Below are 26,393 nucleotides of genomic sequence, written 5' to 3'. Positions count from 1 at the left end.
CCATAAAGGGTTGGAAATTTCATCAACAACATATGTGTGGATACCATGGCCTTGAGATCATTGATGCCTGTGCGTCCGAAGATGACATTGTATACCGTTAGGCAATCAACCACCAGGAAGTTAGTGGTAATGGTAGCTGTGTAAGGGCCTATACCAATGGTGAAAGGTAAGTGTATGCTTCCCAAAGGTTGCACGATATCACCGGAGAAGCTTATCAAAAGGGAAATCGAGCGGTCGAGCAAGTGTTCAGCTATATTAAGTGCCCTGAAAGCTTCAGCAAACATGATATTAACCGAAGCCCCCATGTCTACCAGGATTCGTCGCACTTCAAAGTTGGTTATGTGAGCTTCCACTATCAGTGGGTCGTTGTGAGGGTAGATGATACCTCTTTCTTCCTTAAGGTAGAAACATATTGGATCCCAGTTAGGCTTTTGATACTTACCTCCCCTGATGTTTTCCACGTGAAACACTTGGTGGCCAGACCTTAAAGCTCGTTCACTATTTTTCATGGCCCTGTTGTAAGATTTAGATATGGGTGTGCCACCACTTATGGAATATATCACATTTACCTGGCGTTGGTTACGGTTACTCTTTGGAGGGTGAAGGAGGAATTGATCAATTTTTCCTTCATGTGCCAAAGCTTCAATATGATCACGAAGGGTGATACACTTCTCGCCGTCATGGCCGTTATGCTCGTGGTATCAGCAAAACGTGCTCATGTTCTTCGTGGGCTTGTAATCTGGGTGCATCGGTTTTGGCTTTGGTATCAAGTGTGCTATACTAGGGTAAATGGCCACGCATGTGGTGTTGAAAGGTGTGTATGCCTCATACCTCGGGGTAGGGGTTGTCCTGACACATGCTTAACCCACTATGTTGACTGCCTGGGGTCGGGGATTATCATGGCGATACCCTTGGTTATCACGGTAGTGTCCCTTACTCCTTTTACTAAAATGAGACTGGTGAGGATGAAAATCTTTCCTTTTGCCCTGAGATTGATATGTCTATTGACTTGGCAAAGTATTAAGTAAGGCAAGGGGAGGCACCACTGCCGTTTGGAAGGTCGAGGTCTTCTCATTTGGTTGGATCTGGCTTTCACTCCCTACTTGCTTATAAGGGGTGGTTGTGGGGGGTTTCCCTTGATATGTCTTTGCCTTGGCGGATGAATGGTTGTAAGCCTGTGCCATCACCTCAGAGTAAGTCTTCCAAGTGTTGGCATTGATCATGTACTTGAAAAAACAATCACGTAGGCCTGCCGTGAAGGCCTTGAGGGCGGTCTTGTCATTTGCCTCAGCGCAGCGAGAATACTCATGGCTGAAACGACCAGCATACTCTCGTAGTGACTCGTCCTGCTTCTGGAAAATAGTGTACAAGTCATCTGCAGAATGCAAGCGGTCGGTCTGGAAGATATGTTGAGAAACAAACAGTTTCCTCAGTTCCTCAAATGAGTCTACTGTCTCAGGTGGAAGACGGCAATACCAGTTTAGAGCTCCACCAGAGAGGGTGGAGGGGAAGAGAAGACATCCCTCTTCGTTAGTGTGGATCTGATATGCCATGGTGGACTCAAAGAGGTTAAGGTGTTCAATTGGGTCCTCCCTTCCAGTATAGAGTTGTAAACCAAGCTTTTGTTTTGTCTTCGCTTGAAGGGGGTGTCGAGGATCCTCCTTGTGAGAAGGCCAGGCCTGGGTTGGTTCCAGTCAGGTATCTCGGCCTGACGTTCGGCCTTCAACTTGTTTACTTCCTCAAGGAGTTGTAGGACAAGGGGGTCTTGAGTGGAGTCATGTACCACTGGGATTTTCTTTCGTAAGTCTCCATCGCCTCTTTGAAGTAGGAAAGTTTGAGCTAGGGCGTGTGATTTTTCCTTGGACTCGCTGTACTGACTTCTAGGGCGAGTCTATCGGAATACCTCAGAGTCCCCTGTACCTTCATGTTCCTCTAGGATATGTTGTTCCTTCCCTAGATTGGCAGCTGGCCTGGGTCGTGTGAGGGGACCGAGTCTTTCAGAAACCCTTGGGTCATTGATCTTCGAGCATATGTGGAGAGGATTCTCTCAACATTGCTTTAGGAAGTCTCGGCAGTCACGATAAACGACTTTCGATCCTTCCAACCCTTCTGCAAGGAGGTGTCTTCCTCCACTTCTCCTGCTTCGAGTCGAAGCAGCTGGGTTGAAAGAAATCTCATATTGATCAATGTTTTGATGATTAGCTCGCTCCTCATCAGGGATACCCATGTCGAAGGAAGGTGACCCTCCGTGTTGGGGGGCACCCAGATGATGATTGATGTCCACAGAGGTAACAAGCTCGCGTGTTTGAGTACGCATAGTTTCGTGGAGCGTCTCAAAGAGCTTCTCATATTGCTCTTGGAGGACCTCATTCTTCATTGTTATCTTGTTGTTTTGAGCTTCTAGCTCATCAACATTAGCTTGAAGAGCAACCCTCTTTCCTTCCTTCTTTCGTTGCTTCGCACTAGGTGCAAACGGGGTGTCATTCTGTGTGTTGTGGCTTCCTTCGCTCCCCATATTGGAGAGGGATGCCTGGTCAAAAGAGAGTGTACGAATGGTGGAAACCAGCTTGACAAAGCTAAAGAGAGTGGGAATAAGTGTTGTTCCCACAGACGGCGCCAAATATTGATGCACAAAATCGGTGAAGACTTTGGTACAACAGAAAGTGTTAAGTTTGTGACCTTCGCTAGATTGCTCCGGTCATTAGTGTGGATAAGTATGTAAATGGATAAAGATAGGGAAGCAAACACAAGATGTACGTGGTTCACCCAGATTGGCTACGTCCACGGAGTAGAGGAGTTCTCATTAATTGTGAAGGGTTTACACAAGTACATAGGTTCAAGCTCTCCTTTAGTGAGTACTAGTGAATGATTTAGTACAAATGACATTCGGAAATATTGTGAGAGAATGATCTCTATTTATAGAAGAGAGTTTCTAGTTTCATTCTGACATTGACACGTGTCGTGTTGTGATTGGCTTCTGATGTTGACACGTGTCGCGCTATGATTGGCTTCTGATATCGACACATGTCGTGCTGTAATTGGCCTCCTGGTTGGAGGGGAACTCTTCTGGGTCCTTGACGGTATAACGTTGACCGGTTCTCAGTAGTTTCGGGATTGGTCAAGTATGGTACAAACACAATCCATATCCATACTTAGGGTGCTGGATAAGCTTAGAAAGTGTAATGAGTATGGTGATTAGATCACCGCAAAAACCACTGAAGTAACAGATGAAGTTCACAAAGGCACCCTCTATCCTGCACTTGACAAATATTTTATTGACAATAGCTTCAAGTGTTACAAGATGATGGTAGTTTTGAGTTCTCCTCAATGAAGGTTTACAATCATGGAAGAGCATCACAACACTCCAATTGTAAGCCGTCAAGTGGTTAAGAATTATTAGAAGATAAAATGGGTTTTATTTGGCAAGGAATGAAAAATGACATTAGAAGTTTTGTAGTTGAACATAATGTGTACCAACATAACAAATTTGAAACAATTGCCCGTCTTGGATTACTACAATCATTGCCAATTCCACAAAAGGTATGGCCAGACATTATTATGGATTTTAAAGTGGGTTTGCCTAATCACAAATAGAGATCATTCATTATGGTGGTTGGTTGTTGATAGGTTGTCTAAGCATGCACCCATTATTCCTTTCTCACATCCATATAATGTGCCACTGTTGCCCACTCATTCATTGAAAATGTATTTAAACTTCATGGAATGCCAAGCTCAATTGTCAATGGCAGATATCCAATGTTTATAAGTACTTTTTGGATAGAAATTTTCAAAATTCAAGGCTCTCAGTTATGTACGAGCTTTGTTTGTCATCCCTAGAGTAATGGGTAAACTAAGGTCATGAATACATGCCTTGAAACCTACCTGAGATGTTTTGGAGGTGAACAACCAAGGAAATGAGTGTAGTGGTTACCATGGGTTGAATGGTGTTTTAACACTGCTTACCACACTTCTTTAAAGTACATTCCATTTGAGTTAGTATATGGTTATCACATTCTCACATTGCTCTATATGAGTTGGGCATTACTAGGGTGGCTTCTATGGAACATGACTCTCATTGAAAGGGATGGATAGCTAACTGCTCTCAAAAGCATTTTGGAGTTGGCACAAAATCTAAAAAGGACAAGCTGATAAGAAAATGACTGATAGACATTTTGAAATAGGTGACAATGTGTACTAAAAGCTGATGCCTTATCAATTGCAGTCTTTAGCTAGCCATAATTAACAAAAACTGCAACCTAGATTTTATGGTCCTTCTGTGTGTTTGGATAAAATTGGCACTGTGGCCTATAAACTTATGCTCCCAGAAGGTTCTAAGATCCATCCAGTGTTCCGTGTAAGTTTTCTTAAGAAGTAGGTTGGCTTCAGTGTTGTTCCACATGTGGATTTGCCTATGGTTACAGAAGATGGACTGATTCATGATGTTCTAAAAGCCATTTTATCTCGCATTATTTACCCAAAAAAAAAAAAAATGAATGTTGCTGGTGTACAACTTTTGGTACAATTGGCATGCTAAAAAGGCTAATGATGCTACTTGGAAGGATTATGATGATTTCAAGGTTTGATTTCTAGATTTTGCAGTGTGAACCTTGAGGACATGATTAATTTTGAAGAGGGAGGTATTGTTATGTTCTTGTGATTGTCTTGATCACAAGTAACCAATTGGGGGTCAATTTGTAATTGTTTGGGGTTTAAGTGCAATTTGCATTTCTTTATGGAATTTTGTTTTAGTCTATTGTCCTTTTTGTGCCATGTGGCAAGTCACACTTGTTTAATGAGCTAATATATAAAGCTCTTATCTCTATTCCAACGTTAGAAATGAATCAAATATAATTTTACAAATAAATAGAGTTATCCTTCTTCCTTCTTCCATCACCATTTATGTATCTTGCAAGCTTTGGTTAAGGTTGAATCCTTCTTAGATTTGGTATCTATCATGGAGGCTTGAGGTGTAGAGTGAGAGAGTGAGCAAGCGTACATCGAGAGACTCGAGAGGACTCACATGAGGGTTTGAGTTTGGAGGGCGAATGATGAAGTGTGAGTGAGAGCAACATACTTGATAGCATTAGTTAGCGTTAATTTGACTCATAAAATGACATCGTTTTAAGTGGGTTTAGACTCGATTTGGCTCGATTTTTTAACCAATGAAACCGAAGCTGAATCAACTAATTTCAGTTCGGTTCTTTTTTTTTTAATTCGGTATGTTTTTTTCAGTTTAGTTTTTTTGCTTCAGTTCAGTGTTCGATTTATTTTTTTCAAAGTTCAATTTTCCAAACTCACCCCAAACAAAAATGGTTTAAAAACACCGTATTATCTCATCCACATAATAACTCTTCAACTTAGTCCACGAGTCACGCACATCATATTCTCTCATGACCTAAAAATTCATGAAGTCACAAGAATTCCCCCTTTTAAACTTTGATACACAAGCACTCTATTAAAGCTCCTCAACAATTTGGACATAATTCTACCTCTTGTAACTAGCCCTACCTCATTTAATACAAATTCGCAAGTGGATACAACGCTTTGAATTAAATAAATGAAAGAAAAATAAGGAGAAAAACAAGACAAGTTCAGAAAGAGAAAATGAGTGTGGAAACCATTTCCTTTTTTCCAAAACCTCAAGATTCTTAGCCTCCTTCATCTTGAAGGTGTCTATTATGTGTCTGGGCTATCAACCAGTCTACTCAGCATTAGTTAGCTTTGTGATGTTGTTGCTAATGAAGTATGTTTCTCTAAAACTGGTTGTAAAGTTGTTGATAAAAATGGGAAGATCATGTTGATTGTTCCAAGATCAGAGGAAAAATGTTATGCATTGGTTGGCCCTAGATGTGGTTTGTGCTCTATTTGGAATGAAGATGTCCCTGAACCGAGATCTAAAGGGAAACTATCACTGTTATTCTTCTCTAAGTTCAATTTGTGTGAAATGTGCAACCTGGAAGAGCATGCTATCATGTCTCATGCTTAGTATCACAGCTCAAAATTACCCGAAATCTCCATGTTCTGTGAATGAGTTTTTATGCAATCTATCACTATCAATGATTTATGGTGAGCTGAATATTTCTGTGATTGCCGGAAGCTGTGAAAAGCAAAGGTATGCTCACTTCTCAATTATTGATGCAAGGTTCTCCCTTAATGCGGTTGTTAGCCTATGAAAAATCATCATTTCATTTAACGAAAGCTTTTGATTTTTGGGCTAGGTTTACTTCGGTCTTGATTGGGTTGTAGTGGCACTACTTGCTCCATAAATCGAGCTTAAATATCAATTCCAGTGCAAAACACCACCTGTTTCTCTATTGTTATTTTTCTCATGGCACCTCAAAAGAGAAGCAATTCTATAAGCTTCATTATCTTCAAAAATAAAATGAGTTGCTTACTCAAATATTCAACCAAAAAATGGAGAAATTTCATTATCTCATGCAATGTCATGTTCATCGTTTCATCATCTCTAGTCATAAAATTATCAAAAATATTCTGAGATGCTTCAAATATATCTTGCATCCTTTATATCATATGACTTGGGATATCCTCTCTTATATGCCTTCCTAAGGTCTCTGTTGATCCTAGCATTTCAATGCATGCAATTTTGTGTTTTGTTTCTTGCTCAATCTATCTTGAAAGTGATGTCTCTTAAACCTAATGGATTATTAAAAAAATTGTCTAGCTGTCAAAATATTTGTTTTGAGCCTAATTGGTTGAGGTTTTGATTTAAAGATGACTTTCTCCAATCTCATTCTCATACCTTGACACATCACAATTGTTCTATGAGCTCTTATTAATCTATGTTTCATTGTCTATTTGTTATCTTGAAGTTATGCTATTTGTGAAATGCATTGTGTTTGTACCATACTTGACCAATCCCAAAACTACTGAGCACCGGTCAACGTTATACCGTCAAGGACCCATAAGAGTTTCCCTCCAACCAGGAGGCCAATCACAGCGCGACACGTGTCGACATCAGAAGCCAATCACAGTGCGACACGTGTTGACATCATAAGCCAATCATAGCGCGACACGTGTCAATGTCAGAATGAAACTAGAAACTCTCTTCTATAAATAGAGATCATTCTTCCACAATATTTCCTAATGTCATTTGTACTAAATCATTCACTAGTACTCACTAAAGGAGAGCTTGAACCTATGTACTTGTGTAAACCCTTCACAATTAATGAGAACTCCTTTACTCTATGAATGTAGCCAATCTGGGTGAACCATGTACATCTTGTGTTTGCTTCCCTGTCTCTATCCATTTACATACTTATCCACACTAGTGGCTGGAGCAATCTAGCGAAGGTCACAAACTTAACACTTTCTGTTATACCAAAGTCCTCATTGATTTTGTGCATCAACATTTAGCGCCGTCTGTGGGAACGACACTTATTCCTACTCTCTTCTGCTTTGTTAAGCTGGTTTCCACCATTCATACACTCTTGTTTGACTAGGCATCCTTTTCCAACATGGGGAACGAAGGAAGCCACAACACACAGAATGACACCCATCTTGCACCTAGTGCGAAGCAACGAAAGAATGAACAAAAGAAGTTTGCTCTTCAGGCTAAAGTCGATGAGCTGGAGGCTCATAACAACAAGATAGCGATGAAGAATGAGATCATTCAAGAGCAATATGAGAAGGTCTTCGAGATGCTCCACGAGGCTAGATATACTAAAACACACGAGCTCATCACTCTTGTGAAGGAGATTTTGTGAAAAACATGTTCATTTAAGCAACATCTATAGCATGCAATTAACAATTAAAAGGCGGAATCATGCTTGTATGCACTTAAAAACAAAACATTAACCATGAAATTCAAAGCCTAGTAGATTGGTGAACCTTGACTCAACTTAAAACAACATTTGTTAGTTGAGAAATTATACCTTTGTAGATTCCTCTTTGCATAAGCAAAGGCTAATCACCCAAAGAGAGGGCCTTCATTCCTTGCATCTTAGATCTATGGATTTGGATGGATGAAATGGTTCTCCAAGTTCCCAAAATTGAGAACCTCTAAGTCTCCACACCAAGGTAAGATGTGAAGAAGAGATGAGTGACCTTGGAGGAGAAAGATTACTAGCTAATCCCTCCAAGGGGGCCAACCTCTTAGAGAGAAAAGAGAGAGATATGTTCTCTCCAATTCTCTAAAAGAAACCCCTAAATGAATTTTGGTTATAAAGTCATATTTATACCTTTATTCATTGGAGTGGCAAACTTGTAATTAAAGCAAGTTCACTACCCTTCCTCTAAATGGCCGGCCATAGGGTTCTATTGGGCTTTTTGGGCCTTTGTGAATTAAGTTGTCATACAACTTAAGTTAATGGGCTTGACGTTCGAAGCCCATTGGGCCTTAAGGCCCAAAACTAACCCGTGGTCTTTTAACGAACTTTATTCGTTTGATTAATTAACATATTAATTAATCCTTGCCATAAATAAATAATTAAACCATTTAATTATTCTTACTCATCTCCTTTGTTTCTTCAATCTCTACCTTACACGGTGTACGATCCATTAGGTTCCTTTTAGCGAGGCAATGGGTGATTAGAACTCTTTCAAATCGATTGTGAATTGAAACTTACTTTCAATTCTCCCTTTAGTGATTATACACGTCTAGGGCTTCCACAAACCATGAGTGACACCTAGCAGTATGTCATGGTTACCCAAGCTAATCAGAAGAGGTGGAGAACCTATTCAGTTTAGGATTACAATGCAATACAGTCTTTCTCTAATACAATACTCTTGACCACATTGTTTGGTTTGATAGTTTATTCATGTCTACTATCCAATGTGATTCATTTTACTTATATGATTACTTTGAATGTGATTTGGAACGACTTCCTAAATCTCATTTATACTCTGGCCAGAGATTCTTAATCATATCATAGAGTATTCTCCCTCAAACGGTTTGAAGGTTAGAGATCCCTTGTTGCGTATTCACTTGCCTCCATGGCTAAGTGGCTTAACCCCAACTATGCCGTGGACACCCGCGAATGGAGTGACTTTGACATAATCAAAGATCAAGGACCTAACCACAAAACAACTATGATGCCTCAGGTCAAAGGACTACTTTGCATTATCCCAACCATGAGTTCTTATGTGACATGAGTATGAGAACTCTTCGTTGATCGTGTTCAGTGAACTCATTCCTTATTGAGCACCTACGTACTTATCTTGGTGTCAGTCACACCAATGACTCGAGACCAGTCACTCTCACTAAGAGAAGACATAGCACATACTGATCTTAACGGACTGTCAATGCCCAATTGGCAATCCTATGATCATGAACGTTTAGGATATGTATACGAAAGAGAATGGTCTCATAAATCTAACTTGTTTAAATTACATTCTCCTAATTACATATTCCTTGGACTTATCGTTTAAGCATATAACATTTATATGAGACGGCTTAAAACAATAATCTTTGCCCTTGATATTAAACTAGATTAGTTTAACATGTGAAATGTCCGTAAAATATCATCACATGATTGGTTTTAGGGCACATTTCCAACAATCTCCCACTTGCACTAGAGCCAATCAGCTTGGTCATCAGTGATGATACCTCTTCTTTAGTCATTTCAAAAATGGCTGAGTAGTAGGCCTAGACAATGGATATCTATATGTTATCCATAGAAGCAACCTTGAGAATAACGACGTCACCATTATACATGATTCTCAATCATGTGGTTCAGTCTCTCATTTGAGTTCGGATCTTGATGAGACCTTGATTCCCTGGCTTGAACTATCGCCCCATTAGTGTCGTAGTGTCGGTACACTAGAGACACTTTCTGGTTGGAACCGAATAGAGAGTTCATGAATAACTTTCCCATCCAAACAACATTGTTTGTAAGCTTCTATATGGCAATATATTTGCATTCATAATGGAACACACTAAAGTCATTACTTTTAATGTTTCCATCCAAATATCTCTTTAGTCATAATAAAGAGATAGCTGATTATCTCTTCATTCATAATGAAGAAACATCCAATGATGGATTAGATTCATAATCTAATACATTTACGCTTCCTTTACGTTACTCTAATTCTTCCTCATTCTTTGAGGAATTTATCCTTTAGTATTTCTCAAATACTTAAGGAGTCACTTGATAGTTGTCGTGGTTCTGATCCTGGGCTTGCACTGATATCGTCTTATACCTTTCTAGGTACAACTCATATCAATGTTTTCATACAATATGAAATACATAAATCACCTTTCTGCGTATGCATAAAGGATTCTATTTACGCATTATTTCTTTGGGAGTCAAAGTGTACGTTCCCTTTGAGAAGGGCAACTTGCTAGTCTCACTAGAGTCGTCCTTCTAATTGAAGTTTATCATCATATGAGAAACTTCCTAGCATCTCTTGTCTATTATTAGGGATTGATATAATCGAATTATATCTTGAAATATATCATTATAGATTTCTATCCCATGTATTTAGACTATATCTCCCATATACATTCTATCGTTATAAAATGTTTAAAGTCATAACTTTAACGAAGAAGTATTCTTTTCATTTCCAAAATTAATATATCATATATGTGTGTGTGTGTATATATATATATATATATATATTTAAATTTAGGAATATGATTAACTCCCACTAATCTTTTGTAAACCTAGTAAACAAAAGATTCATTCACATCTTTATGAGAAATCAAACGATTTGATCTTTCTCTCATAAGATGCTTATAGCTCCCACTAGCTTGCTAAGATCCATGATGGATGGATCTCTACAACTTACATGTCTTGTGATTCATAGTTTTAGACATATATTATCAAGACTATCTTAATAATGGTTTCGGAAACCCATATTATGTCCAAACATTGAATCACCATTTAGTTGTAGCTAGCAATCTTCGAATTAATTGAAACCAAGACTACGTTAAAGATGGTTTCTTCCAAGTCAACCAATCTCTTTAATTGTAGTCACCTTAAGCTACCAATTAGCTATGGAGGTTTCATTATTTCGGGTCAAATGGTACTTTACCATTTCCTTGAGTATATATCGTATATACACTCAATGTAGTCATAAGGATTTTCATTCTTATTTCTTTCGAATTAAGAGGTGCAACTCTATGACATAGTCATAAAGTTCAAACCATTCAACTGAGACGGTTTATAAATCCTTCTCGACTACCTTGGAGCTTGTGGTGTAGGAACTAGATTGTTATATTTGTTGATTATCATCTTGTCTCTCAAAGAACCCATTCTTTGAGTTCTATCTCTTGTTCATTTGCGCTATCTTAGGCAAATCCTAGTGTAGGATTACAATGAACTACCCAACAAACAACATTTGTTAGTTGGTTTATAGAAGTGATATCCAAATGTTAATTTAAGGATATCCACAAGATAATTCTCAAACAAATATTGCTTATTAGCACACAACCCCAAATCTTAACATGATTAAGATTTGTCTTTCTTTCCAACTACATCTTATGGAGTCATGAAAATTTTGAAAGATCTTCTAATTGACAATCATATTGTCTTAGAAGCATATATCCTATATATGGGTAATTGATAACATCCAACGAACTAAATCTTATTCAAGTTCGTTCTTCTCCTAATGGAGAAATCCATTATCTTTTAATGCTTCTTTCCTTGATATTTTTCAAGGAAACTGTTCTAAAGTGTTATCTTTCCTTGGATCAAATCTAAGGAGGCAAATACTTTAGACGTCTTACTCATCAACTTACATTTCTTAAATTCTTTGAAACCTTTTGCAAAGTATTCGGACTTGTGTTTATTCAAAATAAATGATAGTCCAACCGATAGGGATCTTCGGTGAATGTCATATAACATGAGTAGTATTATGTTGTGGACAAATGTCACTAAAATCTAAGTGAATTAACCTCAACAACTTTTTGATTCTTTCTTCTTTCCAAAAGAATAAAGATTTGAACATTTCGCCTCTATACAATTTTAATAAGAAGGTGTTGGATCCGGATCTAACGATCCAAAGCATCCATCTATGACCAACTCGTATTTTATGTTTTAGAGGTATCACAACTCAGTTGGGATTAGTCACTACCTTGCAACCTTTTGGGTTTTAAGCATCGTTATTTTCTAAACAGTTAACACTACCATATCATCTCTACTATAGAGATAATTAATTAGATTACAATAATCTAATCATTCATTAATAAAGAACAATGTTTCGTCAAACAAAACATTTATCCATTTAACATTCTATTGGGTTGATGATTGTGGACTGTAAACAAAATAAAAGTTAGAGATTTGTATATTTTTGTAAAATAAGGCAAAAACTGATTTTTTTTTATTAGTTTTTGTTTGCTTACCAGTAAAAGTGCAACACCGCTGATGGTTGGTTGTTTGTCTCTTTTTCTCTTCTGTGTTCTATCGATTTATTCCATCAAGTATCTTGTTGTTTCCTTGGCCCAATTGTATTGATTTATGTTATCGATGAAATTGCAATTCTTAGCCAAACTCTAAGGGAGTTTCCTCGCTGAGTTCCTAAGTAGATTTGTGTTGAGCAAATATAGAATTATAAGGCAAGCTGCATCTTGATCCCCTTCTGTTATCCTAGTATCAAATGCAACTTGAATTGTGTGTGCAATTTCTCTTCTACCAATTCTTGTCATTTCCAAGAAGTATTTATCAACAAATCTGTTTTCTTTTGACCTTGGGATTCTTGAGTCTCTTATTGACTGAGGGGCTTCTCTGCCTCGATTTAGGATCCCAAATATGCGTTGGACACCATCAACATTTACTTTGCAATATCCATTTTTGAATTTGAACATTCTCTTTTCAGTGTCATACTAGTTCACTATATATATGACATCCCAGTCTGATTTCTACATTTGTAATTCACCTTTTAGGTAACCTTTCACCAGTCTGCCAAAAGGTGACTTATATATGAATGCCAAGACTTCTGGTTTTTCTTCAAGTTTTGGTTTGAGCTCTTGTATTAGTTCTGCCAATGCCAAAAGATTCAGTCTTATTTGAGCATAGTTCTCGTATGTTGCCCGATGCTTTACGACATGAGATTTTAGAGATGATTTTTTTTTTTTGCAAAATATTTTACTTTTCTCGTCATCTTAATAAATAAAAAATGAAATGTTCATGAGTATAATAAATTATCAAATGATAAGAAATCATAAAAATGACAAACTAGATGCAAAGGGCAGATGCTTAGCACACGAGCTATATGCAGCATCACTTAGCAAACAAGTAGATGCAGTATCACTTAGCAAACAAGGTAGATGTAGAATTGGCGATTAACACACAATGTAGATGCATAATTGTGCAGAACCAATTTACAAAATAGAAAGTAGAACTAGAATTAATTTACAAAGTGTAGCATCAATTCAAAGTGTTGTAGCATCAATTCAAAGTGTAGCATCAATTCAAAGTGCAACATCGAAGCTAGATGGTTCAAAATTTAGACGCATACTCATTTTCCTTTTCAGATGTTTAAGAATTAATTTACAAACAGAAAGTAGAACAAGAATTAATTTACAAAGTGCAACATCGAAGCTAGATGGTTAATGTTTTTACTCACAAAATTTAGAGGCATATTCATTTTCTTTTTCAGATGTTTAAGAATCAATTTACAAACAGAAAGTAGAACTAGAATTAATTTACAAAAAGCAACATCAATTCAAAGTGTAGCATCGAAGCTAGACGGTTACTTTTTTTACTCACAAAATTTAGAAGCATATTCATTTTCTTTTTCAGATGTTTAAGAATCAGTATACATATAAACTAAAAAGCCAAAACTGAAACATCTAAAACACTAAAAAAAAAAATTTCACGAACTTGAACACTAAATTTTTTGTAAAATCAAGTGCAAAAAACACTTGATAATGCATGCGTTTTTTTACAGTTTTCTTTTGCAAAAACACTTGACAATGCATCCAAAACTTTGATAATGCATTCGTTTATGACAGAGTTTGAATTATAATCATGCAAAAGGATGATTTTGAGTAATAGTAAAACCTTTGAAACACTAATCTTTTTGGAAATCCGTCTGAACTTTGTGAATCACTTATTGAAAATCCGGCTGAAAGTGTAGGAAACTATGGAGATTTTAGGGTTTTTTGTCTAGGGAAGTATCTTTTGCATGAGAGGGAATTTGAAATGATAGGTTTGGGGAAGAGGAACGCGAGTATTTAATAAGGGAAAAGGGGAAGGAACTGGTTAGTTTTTATGATTTTTGTCGTGTAGTGGTTAACGTGGTTGTTTATTAATGGTTATAGTCTAATGGTATGGGCCGTAATTTTAGTCAATCCGTTTCTTTCTGGATTGGGCTTGGTTTTTTGTTATTGGATTTTTTTGTCCCTCTTTGTAATGTTTTAAAAGGTGTGGAGTTGTGTGAATATATATTTGTGTCTCTATAAATAAGGCTCCCTATTTTCTATACAACACTGTGCATTCGTTTTATGTTTGTATTATGAAGTTTCTATGATAATTACTTACAGATGGTAGTGCTTTGGTCATTTCATGATATCTTCATTTTTATGATGCATGGGGCTTAACCCCAATGCCAAAAATTTGTTGGAATCATTTGTGTTACTATAAATTACCTTCATTGATAACAATACAAAATATTGTCTGCAAACTATTATTTCAATTACTGGTAAAGATTAAAATACGAAAATGCATGCTAAGTGTACCTATAACGGCGTTTAACTGTTAGAGAAAGAAAATTATGACAAATTTTTCTTTTTTAATTTTCAAGTTGTTATAAAATATAGATAGGTAAAAAAGAGGGTAAATAGGTAAAAAGGGGTAAAGGGGTTAAAAAACGGATAAACGGGTAAATGGTTACAATTAAATTGATACGCAGTTATGAGTATAGTTAACCATTTATAAATGGTTATGAGTATGGATATAACCGTTTAGGTAATTACCCAATGTGTAAACGGTTATGCAGTAAGAGCTTAAACGGTTATGGGTAAATAATTGCGGTCACCAGCCCTCCATAACCGTTGCCTATCCCTAGTCATGTGTGAAATGGAGAGAGAAAGTCTTTCTTTCTTGTTAGAGCCAATGTCCAAGAACAACAGAGTCATTGGTGATCTTCTATGTGTTCCTCTTTGTTTGAAATTAGATATTTTTTCTTGGTTCAAAGTTTTTGCATAGAACATAGGCACAACAATGGTGATTTTCTCTCTTCCACCACCTACCCAGACCGTTGTGTAGTCCTCTGAGGTCCTCATAGGCCCTTCTTCGGACTTTTGGGTAGTCCTGAGACCACCTAAATTCATGAAATGATGCCTCCTAGTTGTGGGTCTCACACTACATCGAACTTCATCAATCTGAACCGTCTATTTTTTAAGTTGAACCTCATACATCATCCTTGCAAAATATTAGCCAATTTGGGAATATTTGAGGTATCTAATTGAATTTAAAGAAATTGACAAATATTATGTTTCAAGAAACATTGAAATTTATCATGATGAATAAATAAGGAAATGGTTTTGGATTGAATTGAATTTTTGCAATCATGATCTCTGAATCGAGACTTACAAAATAGACGGTTCAAATAGTTGAAATTTGATGTGGAGTGAGTCCCACGACTAATCCCTATTTTTTTTTCGAAAAAATAGAGATCCCTCCTCTTAAAGGGCTGTGTATCTGCAACCATGGTCTAAAATATCCATAATATCCTAATATTTCCATCGAACTTTCCATGTTTTTGGACAACCGATATTTTTTTGGACTACCGATATTTCCGATATCATCGATATTTTAGACCTTGCTAAGTCACTCATGTATCTTACCATGCAATGTATAAAGTGTAAAATATTGTACTAATTCATTATATATAAATGATTATGGTGTGTTAAAACTTCTTTTATTAATTACTACATATTTTCTACACTCACAATGTTTGCCAACTCGCTATATAATCAACTTAAATCAGTTATATCTATCATGCAATGCATTTCCTTCCAATTTTTTGTGATAAACTAATAGATAATTGACTAAATAAATATCCTGCAAATTTTCAATAAAAATTTCCAAGTTTTTCTTACAATTTCCGTGGTATTTATTCAATTTTTATCAATATCGATAATATCCCGATATTTCCATTGAAATTTATGTGTTTTTGGACTACCGATATTTCTGATATCATAGATATTTAATACCTTGTCTACAACCAATTCTCATGATTTAATTAAAGAGTGGGTTACAATGTAGTTACGACCCTACCAACCGATTCAATTAGATGTAAACCCATCCCACTATATATTTTTGTATACCTGAATAACAAACGGTTAGGATTAGTATGTGCAATTTTTCTTCAATAATCCAGACTACTCAATTGTGCAAAAAATGAATGGTCATGATTGAATTGACGAAATATTATTCAATCGAATGGATATAAAACTGGATTACCAAGTAGTCAGGACTATTATAGACTTTACGCTAGTATGTGACAACTTCTTTTCAAATGATTACAACCCGAAGAAGGAACTCCTCTCATTCTCTCATCATTAAGACCATCTCTAACCGAAAGGGCTATGTTTAGCCCTTGTTCAGATTATAGCCCTACAAGAAATTATTTTGTAAGTCAGACCATATTTATATACCATATCCAACCGAATGAGGCTATTTTTTAGCCTCCTCAATAATTTATTATTTTAAGTTTGTTCTTTGGCTTTATTGGTTAATTGAATTAAACAACTATATTAAAATAAGGTTTCCTGACATATTTTGAATGCTACTTGAAAATTATTGAAAAAGTTAAAGGAATGATTATTGGAAGAGGTAAGAGAGGGGTGTGTATGAAAAGAGTTTCTGAGGTGAATAGAATTTGAAGAATTGACTAAAATGAGATAAGATAGTATGGAATGGTGAAAATGATGTGAGAAATGGTGTAAGAATGTCTTAGGTATTTACAGGAAAAAAAAATTAGAATTTTTAATTTTTTTAAAATTTCTTCTTAAAAATAAAAAAAATAAAAAAATACAGCTCGGCCCAATTGAACGGGCTGGCTAAGGATAGCCAACCTGCTGGCCATATGGTTAGATTTTGGCCCTGTGGGTCCTAAGATTTTTTGGCTCAGACCTCCATCGAATATGAGTTTTGTGTAAATAAAAAAAAAAATAAATAAATAAAAACTATCATTTAGCCTATGACCCTATAGCCGGTCCAGTTGAATATGGCCTAAAGTCTTCTGAGACAAGGTGTGCTAATCACTTTGGTCGTTTCCTTGCAAGTCGATTCATTTTATGAATATTTTGAAAGGAAAACTAATGAAAAAGACTTGAAAATTTTAAATTTTAACGATAATGACACAATAAAGAATAAAGTAAATAGTATCAAAATTGATTTTTTAGTATAAAAATGTGATTTATCATTAAGTGAACAGTGCCGTGACTTTTCGTTAAAATAGCATGAGTTGTTGCATGGAACTGAATACAATCGTCCTAACTCTACGCTTTTGGAATTGACATGTTAGATGAACCAATTCTCTTGTAATTTGCAAAGCTTTCGCCACCTTCTGAAAACATGCATTGCCGACAGAGACCTCTTTACAGGCAAAGCCCTCCACGCACTCTACATCAAGTCCCTCCTTCCTCCTTCCACTTACCTTTCCAACCACTTCATCCTCCTTTACTCCAAATGCGGCCGTCTCTCCGCCGCTCGCAGCGCCTTCAACCACACCCAGGACCCCAATGTCTTCTCCTTCAACGCTATCATTAATGCATACGCTAAAGAGTCGCACACCCACATTGCACACCAACTGTTTGATAAAATTCCTATACCGGACTTGGTCTCTTATAACACTCTCATTTCTGCTTATGCCGATAGGGGGGAGACTGAGCCGGCGTTGAGCTTGTTCGCTGGGATGAGAAGAATGGGTCTCGACATGGATGGGTTTACCATCTCTGCTGTGATCACGGGTTGTGGTGATGATGTCAGTTTGCTTAGGCAATTGCATTGTGTGGTGGTGTCGGGTGGCTTTGATTCATATGTTTCGGTGAACAATTCGCTTGTAACTTACTATAGTAAAAATGGGTTTCTGGAGGAGGCAAAACGGGTGTTCTTGGTGACGGGAGAGGTGAGAGATGAAGTGTCTTGGAATTCGATGATTGTGGCGTACGGCCAGCACCGCCAAGGGTTGAAAGCGCTGGGGTTGTTTCAGGAAATGGTAAGGAGGGGCTTCGATGTCGACATGTTTACATTGGCAAGTGTTTTGACTGCATTTACGTGTGTGGAAGACTTGTTGGGTGGACTTCAGTTTCATGCTAAGTTGATCAAAACTGGTTTCCACCAGAATTCCCATGTTGGGAGTGGCTTAATTGATTTATATTCGAAGTGTGCTGGTGGCATGGCAGAATGTAGGAAAGTGTTTCAAGAGATCCCTCTTCCAGATTTGGTTCTTTGGAACACGATGGTTTCTGGGTATTCTCAAAATGCTGAGTTCTCTGAAGACGCTCTTCATTGTTTCCGGAAAATGCAACGTGTTGGTCACAGCCCTGATGATTGCAGCTTCGTCTGTGTGATCAGTGCATGCTCTAATTTGTCATCCCCCTCTCAGGGAAAGCAGATTCATGCCTTAGAAATTAAATCTGATATCCCTTCAAATAAAATTTCGGTGAATAATGCTCTTGTTGCAATGTACTCGAAATGCGGAAATCTTCATGATGCAAGAAGGTTATTTGATAGAATGCCAGAGCATAACACTGTCTCTTTAAATTCAATGATTGCAGGTTATGCACAGCATGGGATTGGAATAGAATCGCTATGGCTTTTTGAACATATGCTTCAGATGGATATTGTTCCTACACGAGTAACCTTTATCTCTGTCCTTTCTGCTTGTGCTCACACTGGAAAAGTAGAGGAGGGTCAGAAGTATTTCGATATGATGAAGGAGAAGTTTGGGATTGAACCAGAAGCAGAACACTATTCATGCATGATTGATCTTTTAGGTCGAGCAGGCAAACTGGGTGAAGCTGAGAGACTCATCGAGACGATGCCATTCTGCCCTGGCTCCATTGGCTGGGCTACATTACTTGGTGCCTGTAGAACGCATGGAAATATTGAACTAGCAGTAAAGGCATCCAATCAGCTTCTTCAGCTGGAACCTCTAAATGCTGCTCCATACGTGGTGCTGTCTAATATGTTTGCTAGAGCAGGCAAATGGGAAGAGGTATCAACAGTTAGAAAGCATATGCGAGATAGAGGAGTGAAGAAGAAACCAGGTTGTAGTTGGATCGAGGTGAATAAGAGGGTACACGTTTTTGTGGCTGAAGAGATTTCCCACCCGATGATCAAAGAAATTCATGAATACTTGGGGGAGATGTCGAGGAAGATGAAGCAAGCGGGGTATGTGCCTGATTTAAGATGGACCTTGGTAAAGGACGATGAATCGGTGCAAGGAGAGAGGGAGATTAGGTTAGGGCATCACAGTGAAAAGCTAGCGGTTGCATTTGGGTTGCTCTCGACGAGAGAGGGAGAGCCTTTGCTTGTGGTGAAGAACCTGAGGATTTGTGGGGACTGCCACAATGCAATCAAGTTTATCTCTGCCATTGCTGGGAGAGAAATCACTGTGAGAGATGCCCACAGGTTTCATTGCTTTAAGGACGGACATTGCTCTTGTGGGGATTATTGGTGACAATGTGTGAACTCCAGTTCTCTTGCTCCAGAAGGTGAAGTTCCGGCTTCTGCAAACACGATGCCATTGAATTTTCTTACAAAGCGACTTAGCGTATCAATAGAGGATGATTCTTGGTCCTGATTTCCGTGTAACAAGCCAGATTTTATTCGCTACCACCACATTGTATTTGTCATTACAGTCACTTTCTTATACAGCTATAGAACAAAATTGCTGGTGGAAAGGTGGAGCTGAAAGATTTGGAGAACGAAATAAAGCACGGTACGGAAATCAATCACCCTATGCGTTCAGTCAACTATGTCAATCAATAGTGACTGTATCCTTCACAACAAAAGTTGATGTCCTTAACGACGTGTCTTATAAAAATAAAAAATAAAAATTAACCCAGTACAGGGGTTGTTTTTATACGACAGCAAAAACAAATTTTCCCTTTATCCGCCAATGTTGCATACCAAAACTTACGAATAAATGATGCTATGATATGTATTAGTGGTATGAGTTAAGGTGAAACACTTGGCAGCTTGGCTGGTACGATTCCTTTGATGTGGCCTGCTCGAACTTCTTGGTGGCAGCTTCGTTTTCTTCTAAGCTGGTCTGGACAAAATAGCGTATCCACCAAGAGGAGCTCCGCATTTTGGCCTAAAAGAAAAACAAAGATATATTGGTCATAAGGTCAATCGGGCAATAAAATGTCACCACTAAACAACCCAAAACAGAACACAACTTATGTACGTGGAACAATTATTAAAGCTCGTTGTAATAACTCAAAACCCAAAGTGATCATGAATGCTCTCTCTCCAACATCTCCTTTAATTATTTCAAGTTAGAAAGTAGGATCAGGTCACTGCTTCATCTATCCGCTTCATTTACCAAAAAATAACCATGCGCTTCGATAGGATCATGTGTAAAATTTTAAACTCAAGCACATAATGAGTAATGACCATCCAATACAAACGGTGAGTGACAACATCCTATAGAATACTAGTCCAACAGTTATAAAGTAGCATGGTGACATTATACAGGCAGCATATGATCACTTACTGGACGTCCGAATTTGGATAGCTCAGAAACCTTTGCTTTCTGTTGTCCAGGGAAACCTAAACATGAAAGTAAATGGCAATGAAACTAGAAATTATTATTACCAAAAGTAAAAGATCAACAAATGTTTATTAGTGTCTACGGGAATATAAAAGTAAAAAAGTTAAAGAACATTGAGTCAACAGTAAATCATTATGGTCAGAAACACTTTGGTGTCAGTGTATTTCTGATCCAGTATCTTTACTAGAATCTAAAGACAAGGGATGTAGAAAAGTTAATATGTTGACTGGGGGTGTTCATGTGTCTCCAAGAGTACAACTGCTAAATATCTCTAAATTCGTTGTGAGTCGATGCACCAACCAAAACAGGAATACTAGATGGGACCAAATGAATGTGAATCTTTTGACTGAAATGAAATTTATTACGTGAAAATCTAATCAGTTATGAACATAAATTCCTACTACCAAACTATATTAAGCTTTTATAACGTTAACACAGAACAGGCAATATGAACTATAAAGGTAAGTACCTGCAAAAATAACAAGACCATCAGAAGACACCCTTGCCAATTCTGGAAGAGTCCTGTTCAGATATTTTGGAGAAAGGTAATCTAAAGCATCTGACACAATCACAAGAGAAAAAGACTTTGCTTTATAAGGTAGAGGGAACTTTATATCGGCCACCCTCACAATGCCTTTGTGCACAAGACTCCTGCAAGTCCTATCAGCATCCTCTATCTCATATGGTTCCACACCCCATGCTTCTATTTCCTCATCTTTCAACAATGCGGATACAACTGAACAAGTATCCGGGCCAATATGCAAAACTTTGTGCATGCTGCCACTATACGCTTTCTTTAGGAAAGGTATTGCTCTATGAACTTCTAGCGTGCATGATAAGTCACCTGATTATAGAAGCAAATGGCAAAATGCTATTATTACAAGTATGTGAGAGGTAATTGCCAAACACTTGTAAAAAAATACAAAAATCATCAAACAAAAGAAGCGCATTTCACGCCAACAAATAAAGTCCAACGTCAGAAGTGATAAAATGTACAACACAACGTGAAAAGACAAGCAGAAAAGGTCCCAAACTCACCTTCAATCCTACTAACTATGTTGGCACCCCCGCGGACACCTGAATTTTAAGAACAAACATTTCAATCAGCACATTCATATGTAAGTATCAAAATCTTAAAATAGAAGCAATTAAATTCCGAGAATCAACGACCTCTATATACTGATTGCAGAGCTAGCAGATCAAAATGAACAAATTCACATCATTAAATGTAAATGGGGTAGTTAATAACTTAATACATTCAATATAACACAAACCTGAACCCTTGTAAACATAGCCGATAAGAAGAATGGCTCCCTGAAAATTCAACCAAAACCCAACAAAAAAACAAAATTACAAAGCGAAAATCGTAATCATTCGCATTCTTCATCATAATTTAAACATGATTTTCTGAACAATGTAGGAGCTACCCACTGAACAGAAACTTAATTACAATGAATTCGCATACAAGGAAATCGAAAAATCGAATCGATAAAAAATAAAAATAAAAATAAAAAAAGTTACCACGACTACAAGGCCAATGGATAACAAAGGCGACGACTTCGATTTAGAATTGAAGGCTCCGGAAAACGGAAAGCTCCCATTGCGGCGCGTGGATCCCACCGCCCTCCTCGACATGAATGCTGCTTCTTTAAAAGGAAACGAATCCGAAAATTACTGCATAAAGACAACATTAATTAAACATTGTAGATTAGATCCATGTCCACTATTATGAACGTGAATCGAAGCTCGAATTCGTTTAGGTTCTTGTCAAATTTTCCCGCGAAACAAACAGAAGGTCGTATTTTACAAATAATGGAGAAATTGAATTGGGTTTTGGAGGTACCTCAGATTCAGATCGACGAACGAGAGCAGCACACTGGGGATTTGATCAGCGGCAATGGCTTTGGATCTTAGATCTGCGGATTCTTTTTCTTTCGGAAAACAAAATTGTTTTGCTTTTAGCTGGAGAGAGAGAGAGGGAGAGAGAGAGAGAGTGGGAAGTGAGTGGGAATGTATCTAAATTTTGTATGGCTGTACGGCACGCGGCATTGGCATCGTGTGTCGGCGGGGATCATGTTTCCGTGCCTGCAAATGGTTAAGGACACTTTTGACCTTTTATTCTACATATGGATTTGTTTACATTATAATTTGAGCGATATTTTAATTTAATATAATTATGAAATGAAGAATTTTGACTTAGGTGTAGCATTCACGGATGAAGGCGTAATTTAAATTTAGTCCCAATTGTCAATAAACTCATGCGTAGGAGGATGGGATTAATGGGGTGTAAAGGAATTCAGATTATACTGCCTACATATTCCCAAGATTAGAGAATCAAATCCTTGACGACTAGCCTATTACGATACGTGTAGAAAAATGCTTCTCCATGTCTATGCGTATACGAACGACGTGTATGAGAGAATATGAGACGTGTATGAGAGAATATGAGACAATCCTTGGTAAAGAGTATTGGATCATAAGATACTTTTTGGATAATTAAATACACACAAAGATAAATTAGGGTATTTATAGAAATCTTGAGATAGAGCAATTCCAAGTCAAGCGATAGACTATATAAGAGGGAAGTTACGATAAGATATTCAACCCTATTAGGATTATGATTACGTTGCTTAATCTCTAAGTAATCCTAATTTGACTTGAATTAGACTTTCTTACTTGGGAGACAAGTAATATTCTTTAATGGGCTTCAAGCTAATGAAGTCATCCCAGACTACCATGACCTGTATAAGTCCAATCTGGAATACCTATATAGCTCTGATCTCACTTTGAAGGCTTTCCGGTCATTCTAACCACCCTGGTCAACATTTTGGGTGAACCAAAATTCACTCCTTTTCTACGATACCAGCCTTTGAACGTGAAACCTTTAGGATCAATGGTAAGGAAAATTACCACAAGACCGGAAGAAGACTGGTATACTTTGGGGTAAATGACAACATTTCAAAACCATGCTTGACTTAACCACATTATATATATGTATATGTCAACAAATGTGAATAGTTTTTTGTGATCTTATGTTTGCAAAACTTACAAATGCTTCAAAACCATGAAACTAATGGATCCCAAAAGAAAATGGGATACAAAAATGATGTTCAAAAACCGAGAACAATGTTGACATATAAACCTACTTGCAGATCATTTGGAGTTGAAGTTTGTTTTTAATTAAATTCTAGATGATGCAATGTGAGTCATTGGATCATAGTCCATGTGCATCACTTAGATTTTGTCTTAGTAAGTATAGCTCATGCCATGAGTAAGCATCTCATAGGGTGACTTATTTGGATGGTTGGGTTTGTTTGCTGTTGATGTAAGGTAGAGAATGCTCTCACTTTTTAAAGGTATCATTTGCTCATACACTTCGTGTGAAAAATCAATGAATCATCATATTCTATGAATTTTCCGTGCACACGGTCTCAAACTAGATCTTACCTAGAATTTCCAATGAAAACACCTTGAAGGGATCTTGGGATATTTTGCAATAAGAATTCAAAGGAGACAAACAAGTTAGAAGTGTAAAATTGCAAGTTTGTAGTTTCTTTGAAGGGGTTTAAGCAAAAGTTTGATGGGCATGCTAAGAACTCCATTGAAAAGACATATTTTAGACTAAATGTAACTTACAAGCATCTCAAATCCAGTGGGCCTTCTAGAAATCAAACAATTCAGAAGAACTAGAAGAACAAGGGAAATAAGTGGGATAATAAGTCTAACTTTGTTTACAAGCAAACTGATACTCAAGACAAAACTAAGTTTGCATTATGGAAAATGTGGTTTGAATGAAAACCCAAATGCATAAATTATGGGAAGTTTGGTCATATGCCTAGAGATTGCAATTGGAAAAAAAGGAATACAGAAGTTGAACCACGCCAATCAACTTGAGAATACTGGAACACTTTTCTATGTCTGCAATGCTATGATTGAGATAAAAGTGAACATCTACTGGTACATTGACATTGGGTGTAGCAACCATATGACAAAAGATGAAGTTTGTTGATCAATGTGAAGAGAAATCTCACTTCCAAGGTGAAAATGGGAACTGGAGATATTGTAAAAGTTGCTAGAAGAGGCACTCTACTGATTGAAACCAAACTCCTCAAAAAAAACACATTCAAGAAGTGATGTTTGTTCCTAGATTAGAAGAAAATCTACTCATTGTTGGTCAGATGATGAAGCATGGCTACTATTTGTTGTTTGGAGGAAATGTAGTGAACGCTTTTATGGGTGCTAATAGATAATATTGTGGTTAGAGTAAAAATGAGTGGAAATATATGCTTTCCTCTAAAAATGATGCCTGTAATGCAAATGGTATTGAGAGCTAGTATAACGCATTGCTTTTAAACTTGGCACAGATAATTAGTTCACTTAAATGATACAAGTCTCAGATTGCTTCAGAAGCAAGAAATAGTTCATGGATTGCTACAATTGGAGGACTAAAAGGGTGTGTGAAGGGTGCATGCTTGGTAAGCAACACAGAAACACATTCCCAGCTGAATCCACATAGAGAGCTAAGTTCCCTCTAAAATTGGTTCACACAGACATCTGTGGACCAATGCAAATTGAATCAAATTATGAGAATAAATACATCTTGATGTGAAGATGACGACCCAAGAATGACATGTCTATTTCACGAGACACAAGTCAAATGTCTTTGAGTGCTTCAAGAATTTCAAAGCAATGACAAAATTGCAATGTAGCTACAAAGTGAAGTGCCTCAGAAGTGATAGAGCTAGACAGTTCATGTCAACTGATTTTATAAGGTTCTACAATGAAATAGGAATTCAAAGGAAATTGACAATAAGATATACACCAAAGCAAAATGGTGTTGTTGAAAGGAAAAACAAAATTGTTGTGGAAATGGCAAAGCCAATGCTGCATTGGAAAAATTTGCCATACCAGTTTTGGGCAAAAGCTATAAACACAATAGTATATCTTCTCAATAGGTGTCTCACTAAGGCACTTGACAAGATGACTTCTTTTGAAGCTTGTAGTGGAAGAAAACCAAAAATTAGCCATCTCAAAATCTTTGGTTCTTTGTGCTATGTTAATGTTCCGTCAAACTTGACACATACTTGAAAGCAATAGCTACAAATGCATAGTTGTAGGCTATGACACAAGTGAGAGACTACAGATTATAGAATCCAGTCACTAAGAAGATTATTCAATCAAGAGATACACCATAAATTATTACTTGGATTGGAATCATGAGAATGAAAAAAAATGTCAATGTTCCAATGATTGGTGAAATTGAAAGAGAAAGAGGTACATAAGTTGAAGAATCTTAGAAACTACATAATCTCTAGACACATTGTTGACTACACCACAGACATGTCAACAAAGTGGCTCTATTCCATTTGTTACTGGTTCTATCTCACAAACCAAATCAAGGATCTCTCATACCTATGATCACACTCCATTGAAGTGGAGGAGTTTGAGTGATGTGCTAGCTTAGTGAAATGTGTGCATTGTGGAACCTGAGAACTATGAAGAAGCAGCACAAGATGACTCTTGGAAAAAAGCTATGCAGTATGACATACAAATGATTGAGAAGAATCACACATAGAAGCTAGTTGATAGACCATCTGATAAGCCTATCATTAATGTCAAATGGGGCTACAAGACAAAGCTTAACTTGGATGGATCAATACATAAGAACAAGCTAGATTGGTGCAAAAGGCTATTCTTAGAAG

The 26,393-nt window shown here is 37.2% G+C and overlaps 2 protein-coding genes across 2 annotated transcripts; one reads left to right on the top strand and one right to left on the bottom strand.

The window, feature by feature from the left end:
- The first annotated feature begins 17,333 nt into the window (after positions 1–17,333).
- Positions 17,334–19,867, top strand: LOC103405020 (pentatricopeptide repeat-containing protein At3g49710). Its single transcript, XM_008343998.4, has one exon. The coding sequence runs from the start codon at positions 17,434–17,436 to the stop codon at positions 19,591–19,593; it is 2,160 nt and encodes a 719-aa protein (XP_008342220.2). The 5' UTR covers positions 17,334–17,433; the 3' UTR covers positions 19,594–19,867.
- On the bottom strand, positions 19,860–22,831 carry LOC103405011 (probable pectin methylesterase CGR2). Its single transcript, XM_008343987.4, has 7 exons — positions 22,535–22,831; positions 22,213–22,365; positions 21,966–22,005; positions 21,730–21,768; positions 21,161–21,535; positions 20,635–20,690; positions 19,860–20,232 (listed from the first exon to the last, which is right to left on the bottom strand). The coding sequence occupies exons 2-7, from the start codon at positions 22,324–22,326 to the stop codon at positions 20,080–20,082; spliced, it is 777 nt and encodes a 258-aa protein (XP_008342209.2). The 5' UTR covers positions 22,327–22,365; positions 22,535–22,831; the 3' UTR covers positions 19,860–20,079.
- Positions 22,832–26,393: the final 3,562 nt, after the last annotated feature.

This window comes from Malus domestica, chromosome 02 (genome assembly GCF_042453785.1).
Source record: "Malus domestica chromosome 02, GDT2T_hap1".
In the NCBI taxonomy this organism is placed as follows: Eukaryota; Viridiplantae; Streptophyta; class Magnoliopsida; order Rosales; family Rosaceae; genus Malus; species Malus domestica.
This window is presented reverse-complemented; position numbering and strand designations above follow the sequence as displayed.